Source organism: Linepithema humile, chromosome 5 (assembly GCF_040581485.1).
Source record: "Linepithema humile isolate Giens D197 chromosome 5, Lhum_UNIL_v1.0, whole genome shotgun sequence".
In the NCBI taxonomy this organism is placed as follows: domain Eukaryota; kingdom Metazoa; phylum Arthropoda; class Insecta; order Hymenoptera; family Formicidae; genus Linepithema; species Linepithema humile.
This window is the reverse complement of record NC_090132.1, coordinates 29569917-29590779: the sequence shown is the minus strand read 5'-3', so window position 1 is coordinate 29590779 and position 20863 is coordinate 29569917. Positions and strand designations below refer to the sequence as shown.

At 40.7% G+C, this 20863-nt stretch overlaps 1 protein-coding gene across 3 annotated transcripts in view; it reads left to right on the top strand.

The window, feature by feature from the left end:
- Egfr (epidermal growth factor receptor) overlaps nucleotides 1-20025 on the top strand; it is a 136081-nt gene extending 116056 nt beyond the window's left edge. For all 3 annotated transcript variants that reach the window (XM_067356048.1, XM_067356047.1, XM_067356046.1), the window contains 10 exons: nucleotides 10443-10778; nucleotides 11167-11551; nucleotides 11771-12447; nucleotides 12692-12821; nucleotides 13293-13603; nucleotides 13894-14195; nucleotides 14306-15517; nucleotides 15695-16097; nucleotides 16228-16407; nucleotides 16614-20025. In XM_067356048.1, the coding sequence (XP_067212149.1) occupies nucleotides 10443-10778; nucleotides 11167-11551; nucleotides 11771-12447; nucleotides 12692-12821; nucleotides 13293-13603; nucleotides 13894-14195; nucleotides 14306-15517; nucleotides 15695-16097; nucleotides 16228-16407; nucleotides 16614-16921 (4244 nt within the window). In that variant the 3' untranslated portion in view covers nucleotides 16922-20025. The remainder of the gene's footprint in view (nucleotides 1-10442; nucleotides 10779-11166; nucleotides 11552-11770; nucleotides 12448-12691; nucleotides 12822-13292; nucleotides 13604-13893; nucleotides 14196-14305; nucleotides 15518-15694; nucleotides 16098-16227; nucleotides 16408-16613) is intronic.
- Nucleotides 20026-20863: the final 838 nt, after the last annotated feature.

Sequence of the window (20863 nt, the reverse complement as noted above, 5' to 3'; positions counted from 1 at the left end):
TCTTCTTGGGTGGCTGGGGAATTTCGCTTTTTCTCTCGTTGCTTCTACCAAGTTTCTTTTCTACTTTGAACCGAGTCCTTCGGCAGATTGTATCGTGCCGCAAGTCCAACGGGTAAATAAGGAGTACGTAACAAGACGATCGTAGAGCAGGAAGAGATATCATCGGAGCGCAAGTCTGAGAGAGCGTCGGGGCAGAAGTGAGATACCGCGCGTCGCGTAATACCGTTTCCTCGTACGACTTATCGGCTGTCGCCGTCGTCGTCAATGTGTGTGTAGCGCGTAAGGACCAGACGGGGACATCTGGGCAGCATGTCTTAATTGACCGCTCGGAGTATCGAGATCCCAGAGACGGATTGAGACGTCAGATTTTCGAGGGACGTTCGCATTTTTTGCCCGCTATGAAATATAACTCAATATGCTCGATAGAGCATTATTTATGTACTCGGGGATTGCGTCGCTGGATCCGGACGCTGGATCAGAACGATATATTTCTTTTCTGTCTAAGTCCCTCCCGAATTATTATCCTGGAAGCCGTCTTCAACATTTGTGACTATCTATTCATCTTATTATTCTTTTTTTTTTTTACTTGCTTGAGATTTCCGATCCGCTCATTTATTCTCACCGAAAATTTGATCAAGTACTTTTTCGTAATATCTGAATTTTTTATAGCACGAACAGCTGCATAATTAGCAATTTATATTTTCCATCCTCAGAAGTAGATATATAACTCTTGGGATATAGCTCTTTTTTTTTTTATCAATATCTGTATGCTTCTAAAGATTGAATATTTATCTTACAGGTTAGCGAAATTCTATTTTAATTCGCGCGCTACTAGCAGTATTTTATATTTATCGAAATAATTGATCGAATGCAGAATAACCAATGAACACGTGGCGATTGTGCGAACGCGCTTTACAATCGCGATTCAATTGAGGTGGAATTCCAGAGAGAGATTGCACGCGCGGCATAACAGATGAACTGATTCTTATTAATCATTTTCACCCGACGTCTTTCGCAATCTGCCCGGCGGGCTCGTGCGACAATCTCGAAGCAAGTCCGGCCGGGTTAACAGGTGGTCTCGCAGGTGCGCCGATGTATAACGACCTCCTATTCGTTTCGTGAGGTGACCGGGCCAAACTCGTACCGTTCGTGATATGAATACACCCTGTCGAAGGTTAATCAAAGGTTTTCGACGCGCGATGACGCGCGCAATTGCGAGCGCGACGACAATGAGCACCGTCGAGACGGGATTTGAATGCCGCACAAATGGAGCTGTCAACGTTTCTTCTTAAGCACGTTGTATGCCGAATCAGAGAGGCACGGAGGTGGCAATCGTCACCGATTGACGCGATGACGCGCGAAAACGCGCCGATGAAGCGCGCTATCTTGAATTTCGATTTAGCGTCGTAGCGTCATTATCTGGAATGAGAATGGAGTATTGGCGAGAGGCGCAGAATTTGAACCGAATATAATCTAATTCGCCTATCGAAAATAAAAATATATAATTAACATGACACGCGTGATGCGCATATTCTCTAGTCTTGCGGTTAGAACAAAAGCTGCGGCAATTTGAATAGTCAGTTGAGCACGACTCTTTCGCGACGATTTGATCGATGGCAAACATCAAGTCAATCATAAGCGCCAGCAGATTTAGCGGAGAAATGTGGGTGGACGATGAGGGTGAGAGGCGTGTGGGTGGTTTTTTCATTGATTGCGCATTGAGAAGAGATCTTACGGAGGACGAACAAGCTGAAGAGAAGCTGACGTGTAGAAGCGTGTTCAATTGCTACGAAATGCTAACGTGAAAAGTGAATTTAATATCTCCTTGCGTATGCAAAAATTTTATTCAATCCACGAAAATACTATTAGTGTGCACAGCGGGATAAAAAGACATCTTGAATTTTCCGCTATACAATCGATAAGTTCAATTGTTTTCACAAGAATTTTCTGATCGACGATCAACAAACGGCCAATCGAACTTGGCGCATTTTATAGTTTTAATAGAACAAACCGAATTCGCTTTAAAATCGCGCGCTTTCCCAAGATTTCGCGCGAAATCTTTCCCACAGTTGAAGGGTTAAGCCCGCGAGGCGCCCATCAAGCACTTCAAGCTACACGCACGACGTTAAAAGAGACAGGTAATTTAGCGCGCGTTACGAAAGGACGAGGCACTCTCGGTGCCGCACGATGTTCGATCAGGGATGTTAAACGATACCGGCCCGAGGTCAGATATCCGCGCGGGATCTGCGCCGCGGATCGGGCGGTTTATTGCACGATGCTGAGGAGAATGATATAGGCGAGCGCCCACGTACAAGCGTTGTCGACCGAACGATCGCCGATCGATCGCAACCGTGCGAAGTGGATTCTCGAGAATAGCGAGGACGCCTCGATGGCCTCGGACTTCGAGATACGAATCCGAATTGCGCTCCAATTCCCGCAAAGGCTGGAAATTACTATGTATGTATGGTGAACGATGTAACACGAGACAATTTTGATTCTGATAAAAAAAGTGTTGCGTATACACTTGCAGAGAAGTCTCATATATATATCTCTGCAGCAATAAATAATTTAAACTATTGTGTGTGTGATCGAAGCTTAAGGAAAATTGAAAACAACTATAATAGAATACGATATCTATATTTTTCGACGCTATTAATCGCTTCTTTCGCTCGTCTGCGAAAAAATTTGAGAGAATATTGGGGTCAAATTTCAAGGAATTTTACTTATATATTGAACAAATATAATAATGAATACATATATGCACACCAAAAATTTATGATTGACAGTGCGACCGGCAGTGCTTCATTTTTCGCACCAAAGTGCGATGTGTTGCGCTGTAGCTCACAACGTGACGACGTCTCTTGCTGTTTTTTACATTAACACTTCTCGAGGCGACAATTGCAGTGAACGAGGACTTGTTCCTTTTCAACAAGCGGACAGCACTGGAAGAAGACATACATTTCTCTTAGGGTGGTCCACGCTCACCTCGAAATCCGCGCGAGATAAATCGATTTTCTTACCCCCGGCACGAGTTGTCGTTTCGATTGGCCGAGAAACTTCGCTCGCAAACGTCTCTTTGATCACAAAATTTTGTTCCGAGATTGATATGAATTAAATTCGTAACGCGTTATGCCGATAATGCGTACTAGTTTAGTGTAACGGTATTAAATGCTTGAAATACACAAGCGTTTATCTGCGACTAAATGATTCCAAAGGCAGAACTTTATGCGCAGCGTCGTATAATTGCGAGTGCAACTCGCTCGTATATCAAAACCGTCGCCAGTGACGGTGGAAAGCACTCAAGCGAGATTGTTATCTTCTGCGCAAGTTATATACATTAACAAACGGGGGTTGCAGGCGATGCGAGCTCTCGCGAGAAGTACGATGCAGCTCGTAATACCACTCTACTACGTAATTTACACTATGTTATTATCTACAGTATTATTTGTGAGATATGCATCTAGCAACAACTAGCTGAAAAAATAATTAAATTATATATTTTAAATAATCAAGATATGTGGGTAATCGTATTTAAATATTAAAAAAAGCTTTCGAGCTAGTCAAACCAAGCTTGTGCTCATCAAATGTAATTTAAATGACTAACAAAGTAAAGTGTGACGCAAATGCGCTTATCGCAGAAATACGACGTGCATTATGCTGCAGCCCACCGCAACACCCACCAACCAAAGTATCCTTCAACGAAGAAAGTGCGTTTATCACCGTAAGTTGGATTTTATTTTTCCGCGTACAACTTTTGCATACTAGATGAAGGAAATCTATCACTTTAGACGACAGCAACACCAAGTTTTTCTGGTTAAGTAGGGTATAAATTCTAGTCACGCTAAATTTACGCATTGGATTAACATCTTGAGTTAACATCATCGCGTACAATCTTGTAAAAAGCATTAATTTTCCGCCATTCAGTGATTTTTTTTACATCCCACGACATTAAATAATCATCACTTTCTAAACAAAAATATAAATTTGCAAATTTTCTTTATTTCGAAAAAAAATAAATTCTTATTCCGATATTCATAAGCTTAGTGTTTCCGTTTAATAATCGCAATAAATAATTAAGTATAATAATTTTCATATATCTAGGTTAAACAATTTGCATTTTATTTACAGCACGGATATGCATAGTTAGTCTACAAAACATATCTAAAAAATGAAATTAATTTCTCTGAGTTTAAAATAAATAAAAGTCACTTAGAGAAAATTGTTCCTTATATTTTTTCACAACATAATTATAAGAAACGATAGCGATCGAACGATGATTCTCTTGAACATTGATCAATGTTTTACGCTCGGGACGGGCGAGAGGGAGGCAAACGCGAGTCGCGTGTTCGTCGGTGAACGCGTAGTCCAACTCGCCGGCTGCCGAGATTGCCGAGGTGAGATGAGCGTAAGAAAGAGTAAGATGCAGAAGAAGCCGCCGTAGACGATCAAGAGAAAGAGGTGGAACGCGGGGAGAACGAGACGCGGCGAATGCCCCATGGATCGTCGGAGAGAGAGAAGCGAACAAAGCGCATTCCACACACCGTCATTTGTTCCTTGTCCGCGCCGCCCTCAGTACTTCATTTCGATTCGTCATTATTTCCTCGCCTCACTTTGTGCTTTATTAATGTGCAAGAGTAAAAAAAAAAAAAAAAGAGGCTGCCCAAATCATTTTCTCGAAAACACTTTCGCACCGCGAATTTGATGACACGAACCTGTGACACGATCTGAAAAATCGGTATGAACGCGCGAGAGTTGATTAATGTTATGAACAAATGTGCTTTTCTGGCGCCGAAGAAACTAAATAATATATCTATAAGATGAAAGAATGGAATTTCTTTTTACACAAGCATGTTTCAATACTTTTATCGTGATCCAATTTCTGCTTCATCGCTTAACTATTATACATTCTAGATTTTTTTAAATGACAACTAAAGTGATTAAAAATTTGTTTCATAAAAATTCTCGAATCTTTCGATATCTATTGTGATACAAAAATCTCTACAACCCGCAGTAGCCTTGATTTCAATTTATTCTCGCACCTTAGACGATCTGTTATCTGTTCAAGCTAATTCGCTTTCGTAATTCGCGTCGAATGAGATATTAATGAAACAATTACTGCTACTTAATTTCGCACGCGATAGTAATCTATTTTCTATGAATGTACAATAAAGCTGTGCGCGAATGTTTCCTCCGGCAGCGATATTAAAACGAGTTTGTAAATTCCTGCTACCATGTAGTCACGTTATCACGACGCAGCAATCCGAAATTAGAACTTATCTGAACCATTCATCGAAATGCACCGTTTTAGATTAATCTTGCAATTTTATTAAAGACCGTCAATCTTTTCCACTTCCTAGAACGATGTTATTTTTTACGGCTCTCTCTCTCTCTCTCTCTCTCTCTCTCTCTCTCTCTCTCTGCATTATCCTCGATTCCTTAATTACGTGCCTATAGGCCAAAGTACATGAAAGGGTTAACTCGGACACAACGCGACGCAGATGCCGGTGGCGCGAAAGGACGAGACAAAGGGAGGAGGGAAGAGTCATGATCGAGCGGAGCGATGTGAATAAAACGCGCCGCAGCGCCGCCGACATAACGAAATCGAAAAATGGAGGTACACGGACGCGCGGAGACGTACCGCATCGTAGCCTTCAGGCCGCGCCGCGCCGCAGGGAGCGGTGGAACTTAACCGCAGACTCGAAAGCAATAAACCATAAAGCTATTAATGTTATGCCCTGGGATGGTTACGCCACGGCTATAACGTATACGCGGGACTTATACAACCCCGGCTCGGACGTATCCCTCTTGTTCTCCGCAAGTCTCGCGATCCATACGCGACCGGGTTGACCGGGGTTGCAGGCTGAGCGATCGCGATGACAAAGCGATTCCTCTCGAGCCTCGGCGAACGCTTGATACATCCCCGCTGGCGCTGGTTATAGATTAGAATGCCTTCAACGTGTCACAATGACGCTTTGGAAGAGAGAGAGAGAGAGAGAATCGGCTGTCTCTCGAACGGCAAATCAAATTGGCTGATAATCTTGATTTTTGCTGGGGTATTCGAAAGGCCGTTTGAATTAGACATCGAATTATAAAAGCGCTCTTTGCACTTAGAACGTGAATACGTAATCAAGTATTATTATGTTATGCGGTGAAATGCGTGATAAAAATAAGAGAATCTTAATGAGGAAGCGGAGAAATGTTTTCTCAATCTGTGATGACAAGCGTCGTATTGTTCGATTTATTGCAACCTGGATGTATGCGTTGCGTTGTTTGCAAGGAAGAAGCGCTCACTTTGAGATGCAAAAAAAATTAAGAACACCAGCGTAAACGTCCGTGTAAATTTCTCACGTCAAAACTTGTAATACGGCTTCGTTCAAACGCGGAAATCTTGCAAAACAGCTGATGAGTTACGAGAAGCTCGCCTCGTTCCATCAACATACCTCTCGTATCCTCCCAGTTACTTCATGCGTTGCTTTTTCAAGAATAAATTGATTTTTTTTCTTCTCAATTTTTCTCTTTATCCCTTTTTCAAGATTTATTCTCACCTTCAATTCTTTTTTTTTCTTTTCCAGGCGGCTCGAGCCGATAGTTATTTCGCGCGTTTACGATACCCGGCTTTTATTTCGTCGGACATTTAGCCGCAGGGCTCCATTTTACAGAGGGGGGCCAAGAGAGACGGAGAGCGAGAGAGGAAGAGAGGAGGGAAAGAGGGGCTTTAGCACCCAGAAACGATTTCGATAGTGGGGATCACGAGAGGTTCGACGGTATCGATGTTTACGAGCTCAAATAAACGGCGCCGTTGCCGCCGCCGCCGCCGTCGGCGTGCGGTTATTTCGTATTACTTGGTCCTCTAATAGGAGTGGGAGGAGAAGAGGGTATCCTAAAGTGCCGCATAAAAAATCGACGCTCCTCTCTTAGAAGGTGGTCGGAAGACCTCGTACAGCTCGGTGCGCTCGTGCTGCTTATGCGTTCACAAAAGAAACCTCACCGCGGGACTTCGACGTCATCTCCTGTTGGCCGCTTGTTCCTCCACGTCCTACGTCTTCCGCGTCCCTCATATTTCGCGGTTTTTGTCAGATTTATCGCTCACGCATTTAAAGTTACATTTTCAGACCGAGAACCTCCGGGCATTGTCATCGTCTTTTCATTGTACAGCTGTTGGCGCATAAATATCACTCTTTTTATGATAGCTGAAGAAGCTCCCTGTGTTGTTCTGTATTAGATTTCCTTCGAATTAAATCACGAGCTTGTAATCGCTTCCTTTCCTTCGTGTTCTTGGTTCCTTTTTGTTCCTCAATTTCTGGCAAATTCATTTCCCAAACGATTGCGAAAGGCACGCATCCCGTGGCGGGCAAAATTAATGCCCCGATTACAATCCATTATGTCCAATATGTCGGTCTGTGACTGCCCGCAGCTCGGATCTAGCGGCGACAATGGCTTTCCTACACGAATCCTTGCCGATAATGGTGCAGAAGACGATATTCGTGCCACGCCCGTAATCAATACGCCGCCGCCATTGTCTTCAGCTATCGTGCAGGCGTCGTAAATTTGGCAGAATGTTAATTCCACGCGCGAGAGCGAGCGTGGCTCTCGCCGGGCAATTTTCGCAGCCCCGCCGTCGGGGATAATCACCACGTTTCTGCCGGGGTGTATCCCCGGTCCCGGGGATCTAATGATGAATTTTGTGCCGCGCGCGAGAGAGAGAGAGCGAGCCTCGGAGCCTTTGGAAAACGAGAACGAAGAACGTGTCGGCCCGCCGACCTTAACCGACACTTCTCGGCGAGCCTCCTCTGCTTTCCTCCTGTCTAAACGTTCGTACGGTCATCAAGTTCGCGGTGCTCCTTTTTATCGGACCACCTTTCGCCGAACACGCCAGCGCGCCCGTAAGTTCCTTTCGACGTGTCGGTTCGAATCACCATTTGTTTCGGCTCAGGTCGTAAAAATAGCCTGTATTGACTAGACTAGCTATAAAAGTGTCAAGCTGCGCCGTTGCGTTAGATTAATTATTTTTCGCAGCTCTGCGACTGAGCAGTAAAGCGAAATGCGTTTTAAATTTATTTTAACTTGCTTATTGTTTTTTGGAGTCTTAAATTTGCTTACTTGCTTTATTTCGAAATCCTCACGTTTTATCATCGAAGTATAATCGAATAAAAATTATAAGTTTAAGAAACAGCTATACTTATATGTAAATAAAAATATAATTCTGCAAACTTTCTGCAAACTTTCTGACGAAATTCAGCCTTAAAGAATCAAATAAAATATTGATCTGTTTATTTGTAACGAAAAGCAAATGGAAGAATAATCGAATGTAAAAGATAGGCAAGAAGAATTTCAGACGGACGCTTCTTATTCTCGTGGGATCTTCACGGCACGCGATTGTTTTCCTTAAGCAAAGTAGAACGGCAGTAAGAATAGAGAAGACCAAGAAGAGGACAGAAAGTTGTAAGATAGCGGAGTGATGTGCCAACAAGACAGAATATACGACGAGAGATGGTACTGTTGCCTGAAAAGGAAATCGCCGGCGCTTCCAGTTACAGGAACTCGTCTTTCGACTAGTTTTCCACGTACTCGCACCTAATACAACAGCACCGGGAATGCGAGCGCTCATTTAACTTTGCTAATTAATCTGTAGATACATAACGTATACAATGTTAAGACTCGTTAAAATCTTCACGAAGAAAAATCCATCGACAGAAAACCTGTTATCCAGCAATTCACATTTAATATTCTTTCTTCTGTGACAGATTATCTCATAGATATTGCAGAAAATTTTATTAGACTTTTTTTCCGACGTTGATTGATTGAATATTCATCATCGTTCTCAAAGTAGATTCTTGAAAAGGGTCTTATTCGCTGAGAAAAGATCGAAATCCGTTTGCCGAATCGTAGATCATGCGATTTCGCATGCGGTATTCTTCCTTGTAATTGGACGAAAATTCGTCGGGCAGATATTCCGACAAATATTCGCCGTACCTCTTTATTACAACGATCGAGTCGTTCGTCTACGGCTCGAGTTCGCCGGGACACGAGATGTAGGACGGCAGAAAACCTGCGCGGTCCCATCGCCGATGCAGATCCACGCTCGGTCCGCATTCTCGGAGCTCCTGGCGCCATGCCACAGTACGCGCATTTGGTATCCTGCGACTGCCGTCCGTAGCATCTGGCCGATACAAATACTCGGTACTCGCAGCTCGCGTCGCTTCTTCCCCTCCCTGATCCGCGATCCCCGACGTTGTCCGCGACAACGACAGATTTTCTTCTGCGGTACACCCTGCCCCGAGTGCCTCGCGCAAGAAGGGACGTCCTTACCGCGCAATTATCTTCGCATGATTCCGATCGTCGGCCAGATTAAGACAGTCCTTTCGGCAACGCATGCCGATCGCGGGGAAAGGCGGTCGTTCGTTTACGAGCTATCTGCGAGGATGCGAGCGAGAGCAAAACCGAATTCCGCGGAAGCGAACGTGCGACTATGCTCCCCGCAGCGGCGGTGGTTTCTTTACTCCGCCGAGAGAAAAGGAACTTATTTAATAAAGGCCTGCAGTCCTTTTCTATGTGATCATTCTCTGCCGAGGAAACTTCAATTAATTTCTTCGTTCTTTGCGACGTGTGTCATTCGCCCGTCGTATCACAATTATTGGGCTCTTATAAGGGGGATTCACACGCAACAATCATGTTACCTCAGAGCATCGTTGTCTCTTTTTCATTACGAGTATAATTATAATAATTGTGTAAATTAAATAAATGATAAAAGAGATAGAAGAATTGCTAATTCATTTTATTTTACTTGTGAAAGTAGTTCTTACTGAATTTAAGACACATTGTTGAAAATATTAATATTAATTCTCACAGACACGCCGTTAAATAAATATTTTTGCCAAAGGATGTGGACAATAACAGAACACTGTGTGCGCACGGTATGCGCTGCCTCGTTCGAAGCATAGACACAGTGCCTTTGCATCTATGTGTCGGTTATTTGAACACAATAAGATAACTCGATTCAAAAGATCGTAATTGCACAATGAAATCACAGCGGCACGTGTACGGCATTTTATGGAGGTGGTTCGCCCACCGATACGGCAGGCCTCGTACGCAGAACACTATCTATAGATCGCGGGAAACTTCTGATAGTGTGGGTGGAGTGCCTACAAATTATTGTAATCCGAAATAAATAACACGTGGTTCCTCCTCCACTCGTGGAAGTCCCGTATTTCAACATTTTTCAGCTCGAATCGTTACTCGAATTGCTCAATAACCATATCGTTTTAAATGATTATACATGTTTCGGAAGAACATTGTTGCATACAACTTTCAACACTTATCGATGAGCGAATATTGTTACGTCATTTTTAATTATCAAATGCGTAGAATTAATTTGTGCCACCATCGATTGTAAGATCTCTGAAAACGTACGATCTATAAATTATTATCTGTTATGCTTGCAGTCTGCATCGGTACCAATGGCCGCCTCTCCGTGCCGTCCAACAACCAGCATCACTACCGGAATCTTCGAGACCGGTACACCAACTGTACTTACGTCGATGGCAACCTGGAGATCACATGGCTCCAGAACAAATCCTTCGACCTCAGCTTCCTCCAGTACATACGGGAGGTCACCGGTTACGTCCTCATCAGTCACGTGGACGTGCCCAAGATCGTCCTCCCGAGGCTACAGATCATCCGTGGCAGGACCCTCTTCAAGCTCAATATTCACGACCACGAGTTCGCCCTCTTCGTCACGATGTGTCAGATGCACAACTTGGAGATGCCGGCCCTTAGAGGTATGTCATTTACTTCTTGAGTTTTGCTCGATTTAATCTCAACACGAACGTGCCACAAATATTTTTGCTTAGTTCGGAGTGCTTGTTTAATTAATTAGAACCGACGATTTATTTGTGTGTGTGCAATTTATAATAAATATTAGAGATAACGTTTGTTAATAGAGATTTAATGTTTGCTAGTCAGCATCTCTTAAAAATAACGTTACAATATGTATTTCAACCAATGATATATTTTCCATTACATATTTTTTTTTTATTTAGTTAGTACAAAATTGATTCCGTTCTCGCTTTCGTCAGATTTGATTTAATCTGGAGTTATTAATTCGCCCTACGAAAGAATCAAACAAATTGTTTCCTGTCTAACTCACCGCGATTGATCTCGCCATAGATATTCTCAACGGAAGCGTGGGCATGTACAACAACTACAATCTCTGCCACATCAGAACTATCAATTGGGAGGAAATAATCACCGGCCAAGGAGGGCGATACTTTTACGTATATAATTTTTCGACACCGGAACGCGCCTGTCCGGCGTGTGACGACAGTTGCACGCAGGGTTGCTGGGGCGAAGGACCGGAGAACTGTCAGAGGTACTCGAAGACGAACTGCTCGCCTCAGTGCTGGCAAGGTAGATGCTTCGGGTCTAATCCGCGCGAGTGTTGCCATCTCTTCTGCGCCGGTGGCTGCACCGGTCCTAAACAGAGCGATTGTCTCGCCTGCAAGAATTTCTTCGACGACGGTGTATGCACGCAAGAATGTCCGCCCATGCAAAAGTAAGTAACATTACGATGTATCTTTATAAGATTTATATAACTGGTGACCAAAAAAATGGCGCAATATGGAAACGCCAGATTATAGCTTTTTAAACAAAATTATCTAAATTTTTGTGAACAATAAATTAATATTTGAAAAACGGAACAAAGTTTGCTTATGACGCAAGTCATAAGATGAATAGAAGGATATTAATATCTAAACATTGATGATTCGTTCAGATACAATCCAACAACATATTCGTGGGAAGCCAATCCTGACGGAAAGTACGCGTACGGGGCGACTTGCGTAAGACGATGCCCGGAACATCTTTTAAAGGATAACGGCGCGTGCGTGAGATCATGTCCGCCGAAGAAAAAAGCGTCGAACGGCGAATGTGTTCCTTGCGATGGCCCTTGTCCAAAAACTTGCAAAGGCGTCGAGAAAGTGCACTCCGGTAATATCGACACTTTCAAAGACTGCACCATTATCGAAGGATCGATCACTATCCTTGATCAGAGCTTCGAGGGCTTCCAGCACGTTTATCCGAACTACACGTTCGGCAAGCGATATGAGAAGATGCATCCCGATAAATTAGAAGTCTTTAGAACGTTGAAAGAGATCACAGGCTATCTGAATATCCAAGGAGATCACAAAGATTTCAAAAATCTTTCGTATTTTCGGAACCTCGAGGTGATCGGAGGCAGAACGCTCACGGAATACTTCGCATCGCTGTACGTCGTCAAAACTTCTCTAGTATCCTTCGGACTTAGCTCCTTGAAGAAAATTTATTCCGGCTCGATCGCTATTTTGGAGAACAAGAATCTATGTTACGCACAAAGCATCAATTGGAGCAAAATCAAGAAATCATTCGAACACGAAAGTCTCTTATCGAGTAATCGAAACGAGACCGAATGCAGTAAGTGTAAAATAAATCTTTATAGATAATTATAAATTAAATTTTCTAGATCAAAAAATCATGCAATTTTGCATATTGCGAATGTAATAAATTTAATATTAAATATCATTGTGCTTTCAGTTTTTTAAGATTATATAAAAAATTAGACAACAAGATTACCAAAACTTAAATTAATATTTACGCGATTTTGTAAAAATAAATGAAGTTTTTACGCAAAAATCATGGAGTATTATTTAAATTACAGTCCTGGATGGTCTCGTATGTGATGAACAGTGCTCGGACGAAGGATGCTGGGGACCCGGGCCAGCACAATGCTTATCTTGCAAGAATTTTATTTCAGGAAATGATTGTCTTCAAGACTGCACTGAGCCAGGGTGAGTCAATAAACGTGGAATTATGTATATAACACGAAATAAAAACTTCTCAATAACGCATACGACTTCTGTTCAATCGAAATTGCTCTCCTAGATCATGGATCGAAGGTAAATCAAAAATCTTCCGCGAGAAACTTAAGTCCTAATTTTCATCATTGTATTTTTCATCTTCATCGTAAGCAAGTTACATATGTAATATCACGCAGCATGTGCACTATCATGACTGCTTCAAGCTGCACTATTAACCTTTGGCTGAGAAATATGAATGGCAAACAATCTAAACATTAATTATAATAAATATAATATATTAATTTCAAATAATTTTTTTCTCTCCAAAACATTTTCGCTTTCTTCTTTTCATTTTTGTCAAATCTCTGTGTTTTTAATTGTCGTCATTTCTAGTGTTTGATTTTACATAATGTTTTACGTATCTTTGCGACATCGTTTAATCATCGATGATTATGTTATCAGAATTTATCAAGCGGACGAAAAAACCTGCAAAATGTGTCACGAGGAATGCGACGGCTCCTGCACTGGTCCTAATGCCGACCAATGCGCCAAGTGCAAACACATGCGAGACGGGCCATTCTGCGTGACCGAATGCCCATCCTCAAAGTACAACGACAACGGCCAGTGCAAACACTGCCACGAGAACTGCGTGGGCGGTTGCAAGGGACCGGAGAACAACCTAGGCGCCAACGGATGTCATAGTTGCGAAAAGGCAGTTATGAACGGGCATATACCAAAGGGATGTTTGCAAAAGAGAGAACCGTGCCCCGATGGTAAGTCACACAATGACTTATCGTCTTTGCTTCTCGTGTATTAACATACCAATACTTATCTCACAGCAAAGAATATAATAATATTCTTATAGCAATTAGTAGACGGCCAATAATTATACGATATTGAATTCCACAAAAACATATAAAGAATAAATATTGTTGACAAAATAATGATGAAATAGTAAATTGATTGTGAAATTTTTATAATATCTACATCTTTTAAATTCCTCAAGCACAACAACGAGTATCCTTCAATATCATGTATAAAAATTTTGTTATAAAATTCGCAGGGTATTATTACGAATGGGTGAGTCCGATGGAGCAAGGTGCTTTAAAACCTTTCGCTGGAAAAGCGGTCTGTCGCAAATGCCACCCACGTTGCAAGAAGTGCACGGGATATGGCTTCCACGAGCAGGTGTGTCAAGAGTGCACCAAATACAAAAGGGGAGAGCAATGTGAGGATGAATGTCCTGCCGATCATTTCGCGGATCCTGACACGGCGCTGTGCATACCGTGCTTCTCAGAGTGCCGAGGATGCTTCGGGCCAACTCTTAATAAGTGCCACAAATGTCGAAACTACAAAATTTATACTGTACGTATGATGTTAAACTCTTAATCATAATTAATAATTAAAACAATATATTTATAGCATTAGCTTTTTTACATCCGATACTAACTGATTTATATAATTCGTGTACTTAGGACGGCGATTCCGGCGAGAATTCAACGTCTTTCAACTGTACGAACACCTGTCCACCGGAATATCCTCACAAAATCTTTCCTCCAGACAGTGAGCCGTATTGTTCGGTAGATACGCTAGATCTCGGCTACCAAATGGATAACGAGCTTCAAAGTGCTATCTTGGCCGGAGTTTTGTTGGTCGTACTGGTGTTTATTATCATCATTATAGTGGTAGTGTACTTCTGGCGAATGAGATCAAAAGCCAAGGAAAACACGGTGAAAATGACGATGGCTTTGACCGGTTTGGATGACAACGAACCGCTTCGACCAACGGGTGTGAAGCCAAATCTGGCCAAGTTACGGATTATCAAGGAAGAAGAGATGAGAAAGGGTGGTATACTGGGTTACGGTGCTTTCGGAAATGTATATAAAGGCGTCTGGGTGCCTGAAGGGGAGAATGTGAAGATTCCAGTCGCGATAAAAGTCCTTCACGATGACACGGGTGCGAATACATCCAAAGAATTTCTTGACGAGGCTTATATCATGGCCAGTGTCGAGCATCCGAATCTGCTGCAGCTACTCGCGGTATGCATGACGTCGCAGATGATGTTGGTGACTCAGCTTATGCCTTTAGGCTGTTTACTAGACTTCTTACGCAGATATAAAGACAAAATAGGCTCGAAGCCGCTGTTAAATTGGTGCACGCAGATCGCGAGAGGCATGGCTTATCTAGAAGAGAGGAGATTGGTCCACCGAGATTTAGCGGCGCGAAATGTTCTCGTGCAAACTCCGAATTGCGTGAAGATCACCGATTTCGGTCTCGCCAAACTGTTGGATATCAACGAGGAGCAGTACAAAGCCGCAGGTGGAAAAATGCCGATCAAGTGGCTGGCATTGGAGTGCATTCAGCATCGAGTGTTCACGCATAAGTCGGACGTTTGGGCATTCGGGGTGACCATCTGGGAGGTTCTCACTTACGGCGGCAGGCCGTACGAAAATGTTCCTGCTCGAAACGTGCCGGAGTTGCTGGAGAAAGGCGAGAGGCTACCGCAACCTGCAATTTGCACGATCGACGTGTACATGATCATGATCAAGTGTTGGATGCTTGACGCCGAGTCCAGACCCAGCTTCAAGGAACTAGCGGAGGATTTTGCGAAAATGTCCAGAGATCCTGGTCGGTATCTTGCCATCAAAGGGGATAAATACATGAGACTGCCTTCGTATACAGTGCAGGTAAATTATATTATCTTATAGAACTTAGACGAATATTTTAGGAAAAATATATTTAAGCTATGCTACGCCGCAATGAGAAAAATATTCTAGTTCAATGACAAACTATTACGTTCTTTTTTTTATAGTAATCATAAGAAGAGTTTTCGCGTTATCTTGAATGTTAATGTGAATTTTCAGGACGAAAAAGAAATGATACGAAATCTCGCATCAGCGATGGATGGTCCCGAAGCTTTGGTGGATGCCGATGAGTATCTGCAGCCTAAATCGCGCGCTCCGCTTCCGCCTGCGATTTCCGCGTCAAGTACTTCCGGCTCGCCGCCAAATACGCCGGTGAAGGCGTGCTGGCCGAACGGTAAACCGCTCGCCGCTGATTCTCCGACGCCGCAGAATCAACAAAATTGGGACAGAGAGCTCTTGAGGTACGGCGGAAATCACGGAAATGGGAGCGCGTCGCATGAGGCCGGAAATTCCGGCCAGCACACGCATTATGCGCATCCCAACGGTCACTGCGGACACGCAGGATCGGACAACTCGAGTTCGAGATACTGTTCAGATCCGTTGAAGATGGTTGGTGTAAGAGGTGAGCATCAAATATGTGTTAATGCTAAAAATATAAGAAATTGAATGCAATCCCTCTATAAAGATTAATATTTGATGTAAAATTTCATCAATGCTGAGTTTAATAATCAAAAATAATGAACTAATTTCAGATTGCGATGTGACGGACGATTGTTTCGACGGTAAAGTGAGCTCTGCGCATCAGCAGGCTCAGGTGGGAAACTTGAAACTAGATCTGCCATTAGACGAGGACGACTATCTTATGCCGTCGCCACAACTGCCAGCCAACACAACACAGTATATGGATCTCATCGGGGAATCTAAGCCAACAGGTGAGCGGAAATTTCTTACTGCTACTTGCGCAATTTCGACTTGATCGATGTGATAATGAGAATAGACATATAAATCCTTATTTTTGCAAATTTTGTGTCAATTATATCGTGCCTAATTGTTAATTTACACTTCCTATTAAATTATTGATCTATTCAGTTACTTATTGCCTATTTTACAAAGTCAAAATTATTTTTATCTTGTCTAGAATCCGAATCGAAGCGGCTGAACAATGGTTTCCGAAAGTACCCGGATTTCCTGACAATTCAAGGGAAGACGTCGCTCGACAATCCGGAGTACATAATGTCACAGGACGAGGGCCCGCTCACGCCGCAGACCTTGGGCATTCCTACGCCGGATTTGGAAAAGGTTCTAACGAACGGCGCTTTCGGGTCTCAAGTCAGACAAAGAAGTTCTGAAGAGGAGTCGGATCATGAGTACTACAACGACTTCGATCGATTGGAACGAGAACTGCAACCACTGAAACCATTTAGGAAGAATGAGACAACAGTGTGATTCTATGGATTTTGCTGAGAGTATAAAATAAACTCATATTTCTAGGGCGAACTAGAAATGATTGTTTCGAAAGAAAACTTTCGTCTCGTGTAGGGAAAGAAGATTACTCGAACTACTCGATCTTTGAAAGAGAAAGTGATAAAAATGAGCGTTGGAACGCATCATCGAAGTTACTCAATTACTGAAGAGGACCCACTGTACTTAGAAAAGACACTTCGCTCAAGTGCCGCGTGTAATTGTGATTAGACATAAGCTAAGAGACTTGTGCGTATTACGTGATATAAGTAAAACGAGAAAAGAAAAGAGACTACGCATTGAAAATGGGGATCGCGCAACGGCAATGTTCGCGAATTAGTAGTGCAAAGATATTCTTAATGTGCCATTTGTCGTGGCTTGTAAATAAATCACTTTTCGCATTAGCTCCTCGAGGGAGCAAGGATACCCCAGAACTTAATTCGCAGCGACAGCGTCCAAAGTCTCTGCTTAATAGTTTCTCTACGGGGCCAGTTTAAAGTATTTTGAATTCCTCCTGGTTGAAAAATGAGGTTTTGTTCATACACGTAGATAATTGAAAATGACAAATGAGAATAACTTGTTGAATAAAGCTGCTCTACATTTGTCTCCATTATTAAAAGTCGTGATAAGTCTTCTGTAATTACGCTGACTTTTATAGCTTTAAGCTGGCCTTGCTTTCTCATTATAGACTTGAAGATATCTGTGCACCATATGAAAGTTAGTATTTAGAATGACGGTGTCTATCTTTCCATAGACGTGATCGAAAATGAGGGATCAATATATTTTCATGCGATCAAATGTTATAATTGAAAAATTATAGCGTCACAAACGGAAAATATCGAAGAATTAAGGCTGCCTACACACTGCGACCACTCACGAGTTCCAAACAAAATTCGTGATCGTCATTGAAACTTTAATGGTGCAAAAATATTTCATATATGTACTTTCTTTATATCGAGCGGAATACTTGAAATATCCCAGGAGATCGCTCAATGCATTTTACAAATTGTTACGATCTTTTTCTCATAAACATAGAATAATTTCATATATTATTAAAATATTTTATAACAAATATAAAATTAAATATCTATATTGTCAACTGAAATTATTTATATGATGTGGATAAAAAATTGAAATTAATTTTGAATTTACATGATGATTTATATGTAGAATATATCAAAAATAGCAATAATGTTTATCAATTAGAATATTTTATCAACGTTTGATATGAGCTCTCATTGAAAGTGAGCAATATTTTTAAAAATATTTTAGCGTTTATAAGATGCTCAGAATGACGAAAGTTCAGCGGTTCCTTTATAAAACAATGTTGTAACAATACTCTTGGTTAATTGAAGTACTATCGCTAAAAACATTGTTACAATCGAATCAAAACATTTCTACGATATGCCGCTGGCTGTGATATGAATTATTTTATTCTCTCCTGAGGACACTCAAATACCGCAGTGATAATACTTTCCCTGTTTTTCTTATTCCTACAAATAAGCTACGATAGCGAAGCCTGCATTGTCCTATTTTACTGCCGAGAATAAATTCACCTCATTATCAAAATTCCGGCCGATTGCGACGTGGGCAAACGCGACTCTACTTAAATATAGAGGAGCAAAGAGATTCGACGGCGTTTTTCTCTCCTCTAATGCCATCGTCTTTGTAACGGAGTCTATGTAATAAAATTGGCTCCGCGCCGAGAATCATGAATTTATTTCGATTTTTATATACGAAACGCGATTTGTACATAGTTTAGCGAAGTTTAGTGTAGTAAACGGAAATCTCCATGAGCGTAAAAAACGGAGAGTACTTGAACAAAAGCAATAATTATATATCGCCAGAATGGCAACCCCCTCCCCCCCTCCCCCCCCCGTAAATGCACCAAGTAATAGTACGATAGGACGTGCCATGTTGTACAGGGAAAAAAAGGAAAATATACGATGAAGCAAATTTTATAAAACGAATCTTCGCTGTATTTAATAAATTTTGGGGGAATTTTGTCCTACCAGCCTTGCATTTGCTATAGATAAGCATGGCAGTGTACAAGATTGATGATCTTATCTCAGAATGATGTATAGATATCTTACAATCCGTACAATCATTGTGATTTCAAAAAAAAGTGATGATAACGTTAAATCATATCGATTTATATATTCTTTAATCATACGAAACACAGTTACAATTCTCAGATTATAGCATTTTTCTCATATAATTGCATTATATAAGGAGAACAGAATAAAATTTGCAACTTTTAACCGTTTTCGGTTGAAAGTTTTTATTATAAAGCGACCAAAATTATTCTGAAATTAGAAGAAAGAAAGTGTTACAGGCGTGAATTCAAACACTTATTTCTCTAGCTTCAAATAATAAAATAATATGCTACTATATCCAAAGTAGTGCCAAGATTCTTTGCAGCGTTTATATGTAAAATTGTTTGACAAATAAAGAGACAAATTATATATTTAGATATGAAATCTCTGTTTTCTTTGAATATCATTTCTCGACAATCAAAATAAGACCAAAAGCAACGGAAGCAGTGAAAAATATATTATGCATGTTTATCGTGTGGGAAATGAAGTAATGTGAAAAGTATTTTATATCTTTTAAATAATATTAATGTATAATAATTCAATAGAAATTTTTGTATATATATTTACATATCTGTAAGTTTTCAATCTTGTTACACACCATGCAACATCTTTTTCGTAACGATATAAGCCGATACGTATCGTGTACATTGTGTGTTAAATGTTACTAATTATTATTATTATAACAAATCCTTTTTGTAATATATTATTCATTGCGACAACACCTCACTCGCCACATGAGGAATAATGCGGGATTTCTTTAGAATGGACCAAGAAGACGTCTTTCTATTTTCCTTACTCTCGTATATTTGGTCTTGTATATGTAAATCGGACTGCGACTGACAATGTTATTAGAAATTGTATATTGTAATCGAATGTTATGTGTAATTGCGAGAAATTTTGCCATTTGGTTGTGGACATAGAACTTATAAATCTTTATTGTATCATTATATATATCGTAAAAATTGTTGTAATAAAGAACAATCATTCTCATCACTTTTTAACTCTTTTTTTAAACCTAAATTGCTTACGTTGTAAAAATTCACTTACAGCAATATTTTGCAGAACGTGCGTTTATCGTACGATATTCGCATACATAATCTATGTAAAAGATTATGGCCATAAAATATTTTCCTTAATAAATTCTGAGAATTATACATGCACTGAGAATTAAACATGCACATTCTTATGACATACGATTAACATATTCAACAATTCTTTCAGCCAATACCGGTTACATAATTTATTCTTTGCTTTAACCACTACATTTACTTTGCTTTCTTATATACATATGTATACATATATAAAATTTAAAATATAGAAATAATGCGATTGTAGCCACTGAAGCTTTTATTTACTTTCCATTTTTCGTTTGTGAGATTTTTCGATGATTTTAGTTTTTGGATTCTGCTTTGAATATATATATATATATATATATATATATATATATATATATGCGCGCGCGCGCGCGTGTGTGTGTAATTTAATAAATATTAAATAAATACTAAATAAACATTAAATAAATATTTAAAAAATGTTAAATGAATGTTTGATAAATGTTTTTTTTTTTACATTTATTTACAAATGAAGAATAAATGTAATAAAAAGATTTTTTTAACGTTTAATAAACGTTTTTTTGCTATAATTTTCAAAAATTAGAAAAAAAAATTGTTTTAAACATTTAAAAAACATTGTCAATATTATATACGATATCTTCAATATTCTAGCCACTCGAGTGGCTAGTTCTGGCTTGTGTAGTGCCTGCATAGTGAGGGCATGTTGTTCTGTGTAGGATGCTCGATCTTGCAGCACTGTATATATTTCGCATTCACGT